General features: G+C 45.0%; 1 protein-coding gene across 1 annotated transcript in view; it reads right to left on the minus strand.

Moving 5' to 3' along the window:
* The window catches only part of SRRT (serrate, RNA effector molecule), a gene marked incomplete in the record, with an annotated part of 984,080 nt that overhangs the window by 114,663 nt on the left and 854,793 nt on the right, over positions 1-14,624 (minus strand). Inside the window, 2 exon segments of the mRNA XM_044077005.1 lie at positions 8,353-8,440; positions 8,773-8,862. Of these exon segments, the coding sequence (XP_043932940.1) occupies positions 8,353-8,440; positions 8,773-8,862 (178 nt within the window).

The following is a 14,624-nucleotide window of genomic DNA, read 5'->3' on the forward strand; positions in this document are numbered from 1 at the left end:
AAGACTTCGGATCTGAAATTCAAATTCGAAAATCTCAGGAGTCGGCCGATCGGCACTTGCGAACTGCTTTTGCTTCAGGCACTGCGCGGCAAGAAAGACTGAAGAAAATGGCGTCGGCTGCATCTTGTATACTCCTGGCGCACTGACGTCAAGGAAGAGGCGACAGCAACCAACGCCGGACCAGGACTTTGGAATTCAGGCCGACTGCGGGTAGCCTGCCAGCAGGATAACCCAAGTGTAATGACTGCAACAGTGAAACACGATGAACATCCCAAGTGTGATGACTGCAACAGTGAAACACGAAGAACATCTCTGGGTTGGGGCAAGGTGGAGTTTTCCACCTGCTTACAATTACATTTAATAGCTACACCCACACAACTCAAGCAATGACAGTTACTACATGGCCCTTGAATGGGATAATCATAAAACCAGTTGCCTGGGTGGAGGAACACTCAAATCCTTCATGAAAGCATGTTATCATAGCAAACAACCTAAGAATTATGTGGAATAATTAAGCCCAAACAACACTTTGTGCTGACTGGCGCACAACCACAACAAACTGAGATGTCTTCCAGTGAGGATTTAAGAAGCTGATCTTCCAAACAGCATCCATTTCTAGCAACACCAGGTAGGCAGCCTGGAGCAGTGAAAGGTCACGAGACTCTGCACAGTCAACATATGGAATCTAATACACTGGATGTGCTGGTTTAACTCTTAAAAAGTCTACAATGGAACAAGAGATTCCCATTACAATTCAAATAAATGAGGAACAAAAGCAGCTTTTCTTTCAGAAAAAAACATGTCTACACTGACCCCTTGAAAGAAGATTAAGTACATACACGAGGAGTCTTGTACAGAATCCTTTATCTTTCCATGGTAGCCTTTCTAGGGAAGACAGCGGAGCTCTAAGGCATGGTGGTCTGAAAACAGGTTCAGAACCATTTGACTCTCTGTTGCAGTCCTCAAAGTTGGGACACAACTTGCAAACCAAAATCTCAGGAATGATCCCAAAGGGTCCCTGAGGATTAACGTAGCAATTTCTGCACATCCTGCTTCCAGGGTGATTTTTATCAAGGATGTTGTGTGGAGGGAAGAGAAAGTACAGTTGTGTACACTTACCATAAATGTAGATGTTTGAGTGCGTTCACTGTTGCAGTCATCCCACTTGGGTTATCTGCCTGCAGGTAGTCCTCAGTCGGCCTGAATACCAGTGTCTTGGGATTTCTGCGTCGGATGCTGTCGCCTCTTCCATGACGTCAGGTTGTCAGGGGTATAAAACATGCAGCAGACACCATTACATCAGTTTTTCTTTCCCCAGATGTCAGGAGCCCCCAATACAGGAAGCAATCACATGGTGTGGAACACCTCCAGTATAAAGTAAATACCACTGCCATAAGATATGGCCAAAAAAGAGGATAGGTAGAAAGTATAGAAAAGACAGGGGGTTGGAGGGAGGGTAACCAGGACTGCAACAGTGAATACACTTGAACATCTACATTTATGCTAAGTGTACACAACTGTACTATGCTCTTTGTGTTTCACTGTTGCAGTCATCACACTTAGGTTGATTCCCAAAGCTGAGGAATGGTGGAGGCAGTCAAGAAGTATTAGGGCTGGCTTGCAGGCCTTGTAAGACTGCTGTGGCAAATCCAGCTCTGGATTTAGAAAAGACAGGTAAGTGGTAATGCTTGAAGGTGTGTAACAGAACTCCAGGTTGCAGCTTCCAGGATGTCCCCGGTAGGGACTCCCCTGAGACATGCTGTAGAAGTTGAGGTAGCTCTAGTGGAATGAGACCTGGATCCCCTGTGGGGTAGGTTTTCCATGGTGTTTGTAGCAGAAATGGATGCACTGTGCTATGCATTTAGAAATGGTTTGCTTTGAAATGGCCTTGCCCTCCGCCCCTGCAGCAAAGCTGACTAGCAGCTGGTCAGATTTTCTGAAAGGTTTAGTCCTGTCAAAGTAGAAAGTACAGTTGTGTATCTACCATAAATGTAGATGTTCGAGTGTATTCACTGTTGCAGTCATTGCATTTGGGTAATCTGCTTGCAGGTTGCCCTCAGTCGGCCTGATTAACAAAGTCTTGAGTCCTGCGTCGGTTGCTGTCCCTTCTTCCATGACGTCAGGTCGTCAGGGGTATAAAACATGCAGCCGACGCCATTACATCAGTTTTTCTTGCCCCAGATGTCAGGTGTCCCCCTAATGGGGAGCAAAATAAAATTAAAAACACAAAAATATACCTCCAACCAAAAGCAAATACACCAAAAAGGCTTTTAAGCCTAGTAAAAGAAAGTAGAGGTATAGTACGAGAAAAACAGGGGACTGGAGGGAGGGTAACCAGGACTGCAACAGTGAATACACTCAAACATCTACATTTATGGTAAGTGTACACAACTGTACTATGTTCGTGTTTCACTGTTGCAGTCATTACATTTGGGTAGATTCCCAAAGCTAAGGCTGGGAGGATGGATTTATACAGCATTAGGACCAGCTATAAGGCCCTGCAGGACAGCAGTGGCAAAGCCACAGAGAAGAAAGGTAAGTGGTAATGCTTGGTGAATGTATGAACTGAGCTCCAGGTAGCAGTTTCTAGAATGTCTCTGGTAGGAACACCTCTGAGAAAGGCAGTAGAAGTAGATGAAGCCCTGGTGGAATGAGATCTGATCCCCTGGGGGATAGTTTTACCATGGTGCATACACAGCAGAAACAAATACAATGGCTTATCCATTTGGAAATAGTCTGTTTTGAAATAGCCTTTCCCTCTGCAGCAAATGCCACTAGTAGTTGTTCAGATTTTCTTAGAGATTTTGTCCTGTTTAAGTAAAATCTAAGTTGTCTGTATACGTCCAATGAATGCAGAATTCGCTCCCTCTTGTTCTGTGGATTGGGAAAGAAAATTGGCAAATGAATGGTCTGATTAAGAGCCACACTGGATACCACCTTAGGCAAGAAGAATGGATTGGTCCTGAGAGACACCCTGTCCACATGAAAAATAATGAAAGGCTCCACTGTAATAAGAGCATGTAATTCAGAAATCCTTCTAGCTGAAGTGACTGCTAAAAGGAAAGCTGTTTTCCAGGAGAGAAATTTTAAGTCTGCAGTAGCAGCTGGCTTGAAAGGAGGGAGAGTGAGTTTTTCCAATACAAAATTGAGGTCAAAGGCAGGGGTTTGGAGCTCTCCTGGGTGGTCTTAAGTTTTTGGCCCCTCTGAGATACTGCTTTAGCAGAGGATGAGAGAAGAGGGGAGGTTTTGTGTTGTAATGAGCTGAAATGGCAGAGGCATGGATTTTTATGGAAGAAAAGGACAGGCCCTTGTGAAGCATCTTAGTTAAGTATTGTAAAATCTGAGGAATACTGGGCGCTGTTGTGCTTATTTCCTTGTGATTGGTTCCAGGCACAGAATCTTTTCCATTTGTCAGCATAAGATTTTCTAGTACTAGGCCTTCTCGCCTCCAAAATGCCATCACAGGTTTGCTGAGGGATGCTAAAGGTGAAGTTAGGTGATTAGCCATGCTGCAAGATTCAAATTTTGAAGCTGAGTGTGCAGAATTTGGTTGTTCTGCTGAGAAAGCAAGGGGTCTGAGGCAGGTGCCACGGTGGAAGGTATGACACATTGCGCAGGAGTGGGTACCAGTGTTGGCGAGGCCAGTCTGGAGCAAACAGAATAATTTCTGGTTTGTCCTGTTTGACTTTTAGTAGAACTTTGGAGAGCAGAGGGGGAAAAGCATAGACTGATAGGTTTTTCCAGATGAATGATAGAGCAACCATTTTCCAAGCTTTTCTGTGAGGAGTTCTTGTGCAGAATTTGTCCAACTGATAGTTCTGGGGTGAGGCAAAAGGATCTATGTCTGGACTCCCCCATTTGCGTGTCAACATGCTGAAAATCCGTGGTTCCAGTTTCCATTCGTGTGGGCCCATGAGATTTCTGCTTAGTTCGTCTGCCAGAGTATTCAGCTTTCCAGGAAGGTACTGAGCTTGTAGTTGTATTCGGTAGGTCAAGGCCGTGTTCCACAATGCTATGGCTAGTCTGCATAGGGGGTAGGAATGTGTACCCACCTGCTTGTTTATGTACCACATTAACTGTGGTGTTGTCTGTCTATTATTAATTGTCCTGGATGAAGGTAGTCCTTGAAGGCTGTCAGTGCATTCTGTACAGCTAGCATTTCTTTCTGATGGATATGAGGGTGCATTTGATTTGGGGTCCATTTGCCCTGAATGCACTTCCCTGCCAGATGAGCCCCCCCAAGCATAGTCTGATGAGTCTGCAGTTAGGGTTTGGGCGGCAGGGGGTGGAGTGAATGGCAGTCCCTTGTTTTGGTGGCAGGCCTCTGCCCACCATAGGAACTCTAGTTTCAGGCAAGGTATGATAGGAATCATTGTTTCCAGACTGTGACAATGTTGACTCCATAAACTTAAGTACTACTGAAGTTTCCTCATATGCAGTCTTACATATGGAATTAGAAGAATGCAGGAGGCCATGAACCCCAAGGCTTGCAGAATTTCTCTTGAAGATAGCAGGGTATTTGTGGCCACCTGTTTGAAGTCACCAACTGAATTTGCTTTTCTGGCGTCAGGTAAGCCATCTGGGCAGTTGTATTCAAGCTTGCACCCAGGAATGCAATTTTTTGAGAGGGTACCAGTTGTGATTTCTTTTCGTTTATTGTGTATCCTAGACAAGTTAAAACCCTTTTTACAAATGCCAGATGCTTTAGAAGAATGTCCTTGTTTTCTGCATGAATTAGACAATCGTCCAGGTATGGATATATTTGAATATTTCTTTGCCTACAAAATGCAATTACTGTAGCTAGGCACTTTGTGAAGACCTAGGCACAGTAGATAAGCCAAAGGCAGTGCAGAGAACTGGTAATGCAAATAGCCTGCTTTGAAGAGGAGGTATCTTCTGCAAGATTCCCTGATTGGGATATGCAGGTAAGCCTCTTTTAAGTCTAGTGTTACCAACCAGGCATCTTTGCCTAGCATGGGAAGTAACTGTTGAAGAGTCAGCATCTTGAATTTTGGAATGTCCAGAAATGTTTAGAGTAGATCATGATTTGTCTTTTCTAGGTACCAGGAAAAGTCTTGAATAGAAAACCTTGTCCCTTTTCCTCTTCTTGTACTGGTTGAATAGCCCCCATGTTCATGAGGGACAGAACTTGTTTCTGGGCCTTTGCCCACTGATTTGGGGGCAGGTCTGGCCATCCGTTTGGGATTGGCAATGTGTGGATATGAAATCTGTATCCCTGGGATACTATATTTAAAACCCATTTGTCCTGGGTTATAAGTTGCCAGTTTCTTGCATGAAGTGCCAGCTTTCCCCCCAAAGGGGCGGCTAAAAGATAAGTGCTTGGTGAGTGTAGAGGGAAGTCACTGAGACAGTTTACCATAGGGAGGTGCCTTGTTGGTTCCAGATTTGGAGGTGGAGGCACCCCATTGTTTTGTTCTAAAGGTCCCTTGTGACTTGAACCTGGAGCCTTTGGAATGTCTGGGTTTGACTTGAGTGTCTCCCGAAGGAACTGGAAAGGACCAGTTCTTAGTATGCCAGTGTCTACTAAATCTTGGAGGTTGCACTTGTAAGAAATATTTCACAGTTTGCATAGATTTAGCTTTATCTTCCATCTTTTTAAAAACTTCTTCAGCCTTATTACCAAAAAGACAGTCCTGTTGTAAAGGAGGATCCAACAATTTTGCTTTAACATGATCAGGCAGAGTTTGCTCTGAGCAAAGCATGCCTTCTTAACACAGACCCAGTTACAGCAGCCCTGCAGGAGGCCTCCAAAGAATCAAAACCACATTGCAACGTATGCTTTCCAACTTGTTCAGCTGAATGCAATAAATCCTGTAAATCTATTTTCCACACAGTCAGAAATTAACATAATTTTCTGTTTAAGCAGTTCCATAATATGCTGTTGATATTTAAGCATAAGAAATTGACAGTTCAAAGCGCTGATTGCCAAGGTTGCAGAAGTGTAAACCTTCTTACCCCATCTATCCAGCGCCTGGAATCTCTATCAGAAGGGGTAGGATTTTTACCAGTAGAGGCCTTAATGCCCTTGGGACCCTGAGAAATGGTTTCAGGATCTGCAATAGGATTTTTGAAAAGGAATTTGTGGGAGTCAGGAACCCTATAGTATCTGTCTGGCTTACAAGGAGTCGGAGGCAGAGAATCAGGTGCCATACTAGATTCTGAAAAAACTGCTGAAGAAGAAGAAGAAAATCCCTAAGTCTCTTTTTAGATTCAGAGAAATCCTGACTTTCCCAGTGGAAATGTTCCCTTAAGATATGCAAAGTTTCCCCAAAAGAAAAATCCTCAGGGGGAGAAGCAGAAGGAATGGAATCTTCTGCATCAGAGTCCTCATAAGTAGGTATAGACAAATCCTGTTCATTAGACGAGTCAGAAGAAATAGAATCCTGTTCAGAAGATTCATAATCAATGTCTTGCCTAGGCCTCTTAGAAGGGGGGGGGGGTTGGCTACCCCTGATCAGAGTAATTAAATCTTCAGCCATTTTGATAATTTGTTTTTTAGGCATAAGGGCCTGCACATGTGGCCCAGGCGTCAGTTTTTTAGACACAGATTTAGATTTTGGCCTAAGTTTTGAAGATGGCGTCGGTCTAATATACAAATCTGTAGGCCTGAAAACACCCTCAGAAGCCGGTGCCTGCACAGCGGCTCCGGACCCATCTAAGGTAGGTAGAGACATCAGCAGGTTCATAATTGAAGTATCTCGCGGCATACCGGACTCCGAATGGGTCTCAGTAGAGGCCTGCGAATCAGAAGTAGCAGGTATCAGGGACTGCGAAAGCACCTCACTGAGTACCGGTGAACTGGCGACTGGCTTAGGAAAGCGTTGTCATCAGTTTTGGACCTAGACGGTCTGTCTCTGTCTTTTTCTTTGCGTTTTTTAGGTATTCCGGTAGTCGGATTACTAACGGATGACATTTCTGGATAATTACACCGAGAGCCAAAATATTCAGAAGCAAAAATATACATTTGTTTAATAGTGCTTTGATTAAATTAAGCACAAAACCGACAGCAAGGTACGTTGTGGTCAGGGCCTAGGCAAGGAATACAGCACAAATGAAAAACCATGAGGTATTTGCTTCCCACAAGTAATGCAATTATTAACTTTTACTGACATCAGTAAGGAGCAAGAAAGTTTCCCCAACGGGGTACTTCGCTTGAAGACTTCGGTTCTGAAACTCAAAAACGAAAATTTCAGGAGTCGGCCGACCGGCACTTGCGAACTGCTTCTGCTTCGGGCACCGTGCGGCAAGAAAGACTGATGTAATGGCGTCGGCTGCATGTTTTATACCCCTGATGACCTGACGTCATGGAAGAAGGGACAGCAACCGACGCAGGACCCAAGATTTTGTTAATCAGGCCGACTGAGGGCAACCTGCCAGCAGATTACCCAAATGTAGTGACTGCAACAGTGAAACACGAAGAACATCAAACTGCTTAATGCTTGGATACCTCATCCAACATGCTGTTTCACAATAAACACATAGCCTGGAAGAAAAAGGAGCTACAGGCATCACAGAGGCCCTAAATCCTGGTCAATAACTAATTCCTTTGCTTCAGATCTTCAAACAAGGTTTGGGAAGCCTGCTCAAGCCAAGAGATTATCCCAAAAGGTGCTTCTGATATGGCCTGTCATCTTAAACTTGGACAGCCTAAACTATGCCGCCTAATACAGAAATGTCTGATGCCATTACCCTTACTCACAGCCTCGTGATGGAAAACACTTTAAGAGGCTATATATAAAATAATTTAGAAGCCATTACAAGGGCCTACTTCAAAGATACCTGGATTTCATTATCAAACAACTTCAACAGCCTTCCTAAAGCCTGGTTCACGAGGGACTGAGAAATAGGATAAAAAGAGAATTCAGAGTCTTCAGGTCCAAAGACTGGAAGAAAACACTATCTTGCTACCCAGTATGAAGCACTGAACTTCTTGCATCTCTGGGAACTATGCAGTACCAAAGAAACCATATTATGACCAGGCCCTGGGATGCTTGCTCTATGTATGCACCTTACTAGGTGGTACTGTAAATTTTCATAATTAAGAACAATCAAAGGAAAGTTGTTTCAACACAATGAGAATATGCTGAAGTCTGAAATGCTCAAAGTAGTCTGAAGTAAACGAAGATCCCAAAAGAGGAGGATCATAATTTGACATTAAATCACAACTAATCACAGTTCTAAACTGTCATGTGCAGTTCTGAAGGATATGATTTTTCTGCAGTCTCTGGATGGTACTGAATTTTCCAATTTCTACTTTATGAATGAGCACTAGTCCATTTGTAAATTGTAAAAATTGTTTTACTTTAGATGCCATCCTGTAGAGATACTAACCTGTTTCTGTGTTTGCCTGGAAAACCTTGGCCTCTGAAATCGTAACTTCCACGGCCTCCATAAGGACTGGGAGGGTAAGGAGGACCACCTGCAAAACAATCAAAATCAGGTATACATTGAAAGTCTGAATACAAGGAGGATTTCTATCATAACAAAAACTTGAACCTCTAACATGTTACAATTCAAATAGTGCTTTTCTTAGAAATATTTACAAGAAAAAATCAAACAGGGGGCTTCATTTTAGAAAGTTTAGGAACTTACTTTAGTGGTGCTTTACATGGAAAGTCAGCTACCCACAGAATTTAAACAGCAACCAAAAATCTGCAGTACTCAACATGGTTTTGAACTGAAACTAAACATTCCAGAAGTTTGACAAGCTTAACACCCAATTCTATCTCACCCAGAAAAAAATCCACTTGCCTGCATAACCCAACACAGGTGGGCGTGGCTGTCCATATCCTAGCAGTCCCTGTGGTGACTGTGGTGGGTAAGGAAGACCTGGACTAATACCTGTGAATGTAAAAATAAAATTCAATTATTGCTCATGTCTGACGGGAAGGAAATCTGATGGCATGTCTGTACCTGCAAAGCAGCCTACCATTCTTTGGTTTAACTTCATACTGCAGCACTGAACAGTCATCAAAGCTAACTAAATTCTTAATAGCTACGGTCTTTGAGGACTTTTCCCATCACACAGTTAAGTACCTACTAAATCTAATCTTCACAAAACATAAATAGACACTGTACATTTACCCAGCATTACAGAAAGCAATTACACTTCTGAATCAGCCATTCACCCATCCTTCCCATCCAGCTTCCAAAAGTTGGGACAGCTCCAGATCAGATATGGTGCCTTCCTCATGGAAAGTACATGTGAAATAAAACAAAACAATGTTATTCCTTTAGAATAAGGGATCATTAACCAGCAGTGGTGGTGCTGTGGTAGCGTGGTCGCCTCACAGTAAGATGCTGTCCGGTTCGATTCTCAAGAGCGGCTTCTGCGTGGAGACATACGTGAATGGGCGTACCTTCGTTGAAGGTTGTGTGTCAGGGCTGGTAACTCGGCACGTAAAAAATCAACTACCAATCACTAGCAGACCGGTGTTCCGTTGTGGCGACCCCTAACCGGGTAAAGCCGAAAGACACAACAACAACAATGGTTCCTACCAAATATGGGAAGGCAACGAGGTTTTCAGCAAGCTGGCCCATAACCCTCAAAGACTGACCTAGAAGCCTTGTCTTGTAATGCACTAGGGAGCAGCCAGATTAGCAGGAAAATGGCTTCATCACACTGTGCATCTCCGAAGGTTTGAGGAGCTCTGATGGCCTCTCTTATGAAGGGGGACAGTAAAAATGTGCAAAAACGGATCCCCTTCAGAAGTTTGAAGTTTCAAAACTTGGAAATTCAAAAGGCAGAGACCATAAGATCGAAGTTTTTAAACTTTGAACGTTCTGAATGGAGATCGCCGTACAGTACAGAACAGGATATTTACCATTTTCCTCACTGTAGCACAATCTCAGAGTTGGTATATTTAATTAGTAGGAGGTGTGGGGGGCTTGCCCCCCTACAAAAAAAAGAAGTTATGTACTCACCATAACGCTCCATGTTTGTAGTCCGTCTCGCTATTCATTCTTAAATTCGGCCTATTTACAAGCTGGAAGTCTTCTAGTTGGCTCGTGGCTAGGTAGGTATCCCATGGTGCACCAGTACAATCCCCAGATCTTGTTTGCTGCTAACTAGAAGAGACAATAACAAATATACAAAAGAAGCCAATACTAAAAGATCTCCATAAAAAAAAGATAGTATTTTTCTGTCCCCAGGTACTTCCAGGATGGAGGTAGAAGGGTGGGTTTGTAAGAATGAAGAGCGAGATGGACTACAAACATGGAACGTTATGGGGAGTACAGAACTTCTTTATGTTCTGTAGTACCTATCCCTCCTTCATTCTTACATATGGGAGAGCGTCCCTACCACCCTATTCTTGGAAAAATACTCCTGAGTAACGTGGAACCAAAAGATGTTCTACCCCTGGAGGTTAAATCCAATTTGTAATGAGTAATAATAAACGTGTGAGGGGTAGCCCACGTTGCTGCTGCACAATTATCATCAAGTGGGACCCTGGCTTGAAAGGCTGCAGAGGTAGATTGAGATCTGGTAGAATGAGCCTTGATTTTAAAGAGTAAAGGTCTACCCTCAGAGATGTAAACATAAGCTATACAGCTAGAAATCCAATTAGAGTGTGTGACTTTGGAAACCGGTAAGCCTGACCTGGATTCGGAAAAGGAAATAATTAATTGATCTGACTTCCTTAGTTTGGTGTAAATAAAAATGTAATTGTCTATGGACATCCAGCTGATGAAACCTGTATTCAGCTGCGTTGGAATGATTTGGAAAGAACACCGGAAGTTCTATGGATTGATTCAAGGTGGCATGGGAACAGACCTTAGGGACAAAGGAAGGATTAATACGAAGGGACACCCTGTCCTTGTGAAAAAACAGATAAGGGGGTTTCACAAACAATGCTTGTAACACTGATGCCCGTCTGGCTGACGTGATAGGCACCAGAAACAAAGTCTTACAAGACAGGAATTTCAAAGGGGATGAATGAGAAGGCTCAAAAGGCGGAGAAGTTCATTTGGATAACACAAAATTTAAATCCCATGAGGCAAAGGGGGGGGGGGTCTTAAGATGGCACCTTTAAGGAGAGTTTTGCACAGCCTATGTGACATCAGATTAGAATCTTGAAAGCCTAGATGAAAATTTGAAATCGCTGCCAATGGAACTCTGATAGTGGCAGCCGCAGATCCCTGGTGAAAAAGCTCAGACAGAAATTCCAAAACCACTGGAATGGAGGTAGTGTAAGGGTCAACATTCATTTTCTACGCCCAGATAGAGAATCTTCTCCATTTATTGGAATACAGTCTCCTGGTAGAAGGTTTATGAGAAGACGTAAGGATATGAGTCATGGAGGGTGAGAAGTCGTGAAGCCTGACTAGGGATGGAACTGGAGCAGCCACGCTGTCAAATTGAGGGTGTGTAAGGAGGGGTGAAGCGAATTCGACATGCGAGTCAACAGGTCTGGAACTGGGTCCAGAATCCAAGAATCGTCTAGGAGAAGAGGCCCGAGGAAGGGGAACCAAACCTGACGAGGCCAGTAAGGAGCAATGAGGATCAGTTTGCTTCCCAGCCGTTATGCTTTCTGAATAACCTTGGGAATGAGAGGAAAGGAAGGAAAAGCATAAAGGAAACCCAGGAGCCAATCTTGAACAAGTGCGTCTCTCGGTGACCCCCCCTGAGGGGGATGAGGAAGAAGTAGCTGCTGCATTTGGCATTGATTGGGTTGCAAAGAGATCGCAGCAAGGCTGTCCCCATCTGCGGAAAATCTGTTCCACTGTTTCCGGTTTCAGAGACCACTCGTAAGGCATCATGAATGCCCGGCTGAGCTTGTTGGCTATCACGTTGGTTGTCCCCAGAATGTGCATTGCCAGCAGAAAACGCTGGGAAGATACCGCCCATTTCCAAACTCAAATGGCCTCTCGACAGAGTGGGTAAGATCTGGTTCCGCCCTGTTTGTTGATACACCATACTACCGACATGTTGCCCGATTATATTGCAATAGTCCCCAGAGGCAGAAGGTCGTGAAGTGCTTGCAATGCCAGGAGCACCACCCTCATCTCTACAATGTCAATATGCAGGTGAGCCTCGTGATCTTGCCACGTGCCTTGGACAGTCCTGTCTACATAATGCCCCCCCCCCACCCTATCTGTGAGGCATCCGTGGTCAGTGGCAACGGGTTGAGGAGGAACAAATGAAGTGCCCATGGTTAACTGCTTGGGTAGAGTCCACCAAAGGAGGTCTTTCTTGCAAGAGTCTTGTCAGTAGAATGTGATGAGATAATGGCAGGTGCTGAAAAGACCACTGGGACGACAGGAGCCACTGAAGAATCCATGTGTAATCTGGCTAGTGGCACTAGTAATATGGTGGAAGCTATGGTCCCTAGAAGCTGTAGAATAGTCTTGGCTTTGACCTTTCGTAAGGGGAAAAAGACGCTGAATTTGAAGAACCAGATTCAGCGCCCTTTCTACAGGAAGACGAGCCAACATGTCTGCTGTGTCTACCTCTGCGCCTATAAAAATCACAGATTGAGAGGGCAATAAGGCAGATTTTTCCCAATTTATAGAAATTCCCAGCTAGGCACAAAGCTGAATGGTAGCGTCCCTGGTCTGAAGAAGATGCCTGGTGGGGGAGGTCAAGAGCCAGTCGTCCAGATACAAAAACACCTGGAATTCTCGACATCTCAGGTGAGCTGTCACTACAGTCATACACTAGGTGAACACCCTGGGGGCTGTGGTGAGACCAAAGGGCAGAGCACGAAACTGGCAATGACTGGCTCCCAGCCGGAAGCGTAGATGACTCCTCGACATCCTGTCCATTTTTACATGGTAGTAGGCGTCTTGGAGATCTACTGAGCAGATCCAATTGTCTTTCCCTAATAAAGGGAGTATAGACTGCAGTGTCACCATCCGGAACTTGCCCTCGACTGATTCATTTAATCTGCTGAGGTCCAAGATGGGCCTCCAGTCCCCTGCACATTTTGGCACTAAAAAGAGTCTGGAGTAAGTTCCGGATCATATTTGGTCTGCTGGGACGGTTTGGATGACTCTTTGACAGCAACTTGTTGACCTCCACAGTTGTCTGATCCCTGTGATTGGGTGGAACATCCGGGATCTTTTTGGGAACAAAGGGTGGAAGAGAAAAGGGTATGACATAACTTCTGGTAATAATTCTTTGTACCCACTTGTCTTGAGTGATACCCAGTCAGGGTTCTGGATACAAAGAAATGCGACCCCTGAACGGCCCCAGAGAAGCACAGTCGGGCCCCACATCAGGAGCGCTCGTAAGGCCGGCCCCAAAAGGAATCGCGACCTCCCTGGTTTTGCAGACTGCCCCTGCCTCTAGGATGATGTCTACCATTTCCTCCTCCTTCTCTGCCTCTGAAGCAGGAGTCACCCTGTGCATCCTGGAACAGCATCTGGGACTTCTTGAACCACATTTGACCGCCCCTCTGACCCTTACGATATGGTCTAGAGGGAACAGTAAAATGTACTCCCACGGCAGAGAGAGTTTTTCCCTCTTGCTCGCACGGGGTTATAGTGTTCTTTACCTTGGATCTAAACAATGAGGAACCGAAGGGGGCATTGGTAAAGGTAGACTTCAACGGTTCCGCAAAGTAACACAAACATATCCAGGAATGATGCCTTAGGGAAATTCCTGAACTCGCTGCTCTACTCGCTCAATCGGCTGCATACGAAATAAGCCGAAAGGACGAGTTGACGATAAGAGTTCAAGGTGGACAACTGGGCAGACATCTTGTCAGGGACTCCCTCAGTACATGTACCCTGTAGAGAATCTCCTAATTCTTTAAGGAGATCTCTCTGAAGCCTCGTAAAGTGAGTCAGGTAGTTCAGCGATAAATGCCACTGAAGAGAAGACATGCTTCCCGTATCTGCCCATTGTTCAAGACTCCTTATTCGGCGGATGGACAGAAGTAGTCTCAGCTACCCCCTTCTTTAGTGGTCGCCGCCACCATCATGGCATTTACGGGAACACCTTTAGACAAAAAATCCTTTTCTGGGGGTGCAGAAAGAAACGAATTTGGTCTCCTGGGGACTGGCTCCACAGCATCAGGAGTATCCCACACCTTTCGACTAACTAGCTCCATCAGTTTGAAGGGTGGAGAAATCCAAGAGGCTGAAGGTTGAGACCTGAAAGCCTTCAGGTACACTGACTTATCAGAAGGGATGACAGTGGGCCAGCTGCACCTCTGTTTAAGGATTTCCAGGATGTCTACGAAGGAGACATCAGAGGACGACTTGGGGGACACTTCTGACTCCTCGAGGTCAGTGTCAAAGGTCAGAAACTCATTCTGGGAGTCTACATGCTTCCTCTTACAAGTCCTCTTCCATGGGGGCTCCCTCGGAAGGATATTCCGGGGAGGTCTCGGAATAGTGGGGGCCGGTGGCTCCTGAGGCTGACTGAGGGTGTCTGCTGTTTACGGAGAGAGTCGGAGCTGAGACAGAAGTAGGTGCCTTAGGGGGAAGAGTGCCAGTACCCCTAGTAGGAGCTGAAGATTGGGACAGCACACTATCTCGAATGCTGACCTCTCTGGCTCCGAAGACCTCCCCAGCTCCGAGGAGACCACGGATGCCATCGGCACGAGAGCAATCGGCACAGAGACAGACGTAGGATCCGAAGTCACCCTCACCGACGC

This window comes from Protopterus annectens, chromosome 7.part0, assembly GCF_019279795.1.
Source record: "Protopterus annectens isolate FY-2018-M chromosome 7.part0, PAN1.0, whole genome shotgun sequence".
Classification (NCBI taxonomy): Eukaryota; Metazoa; Chordata; order Ceratodontiformes; family Protopteridae; genus Protopterus; species Protopterus annectens.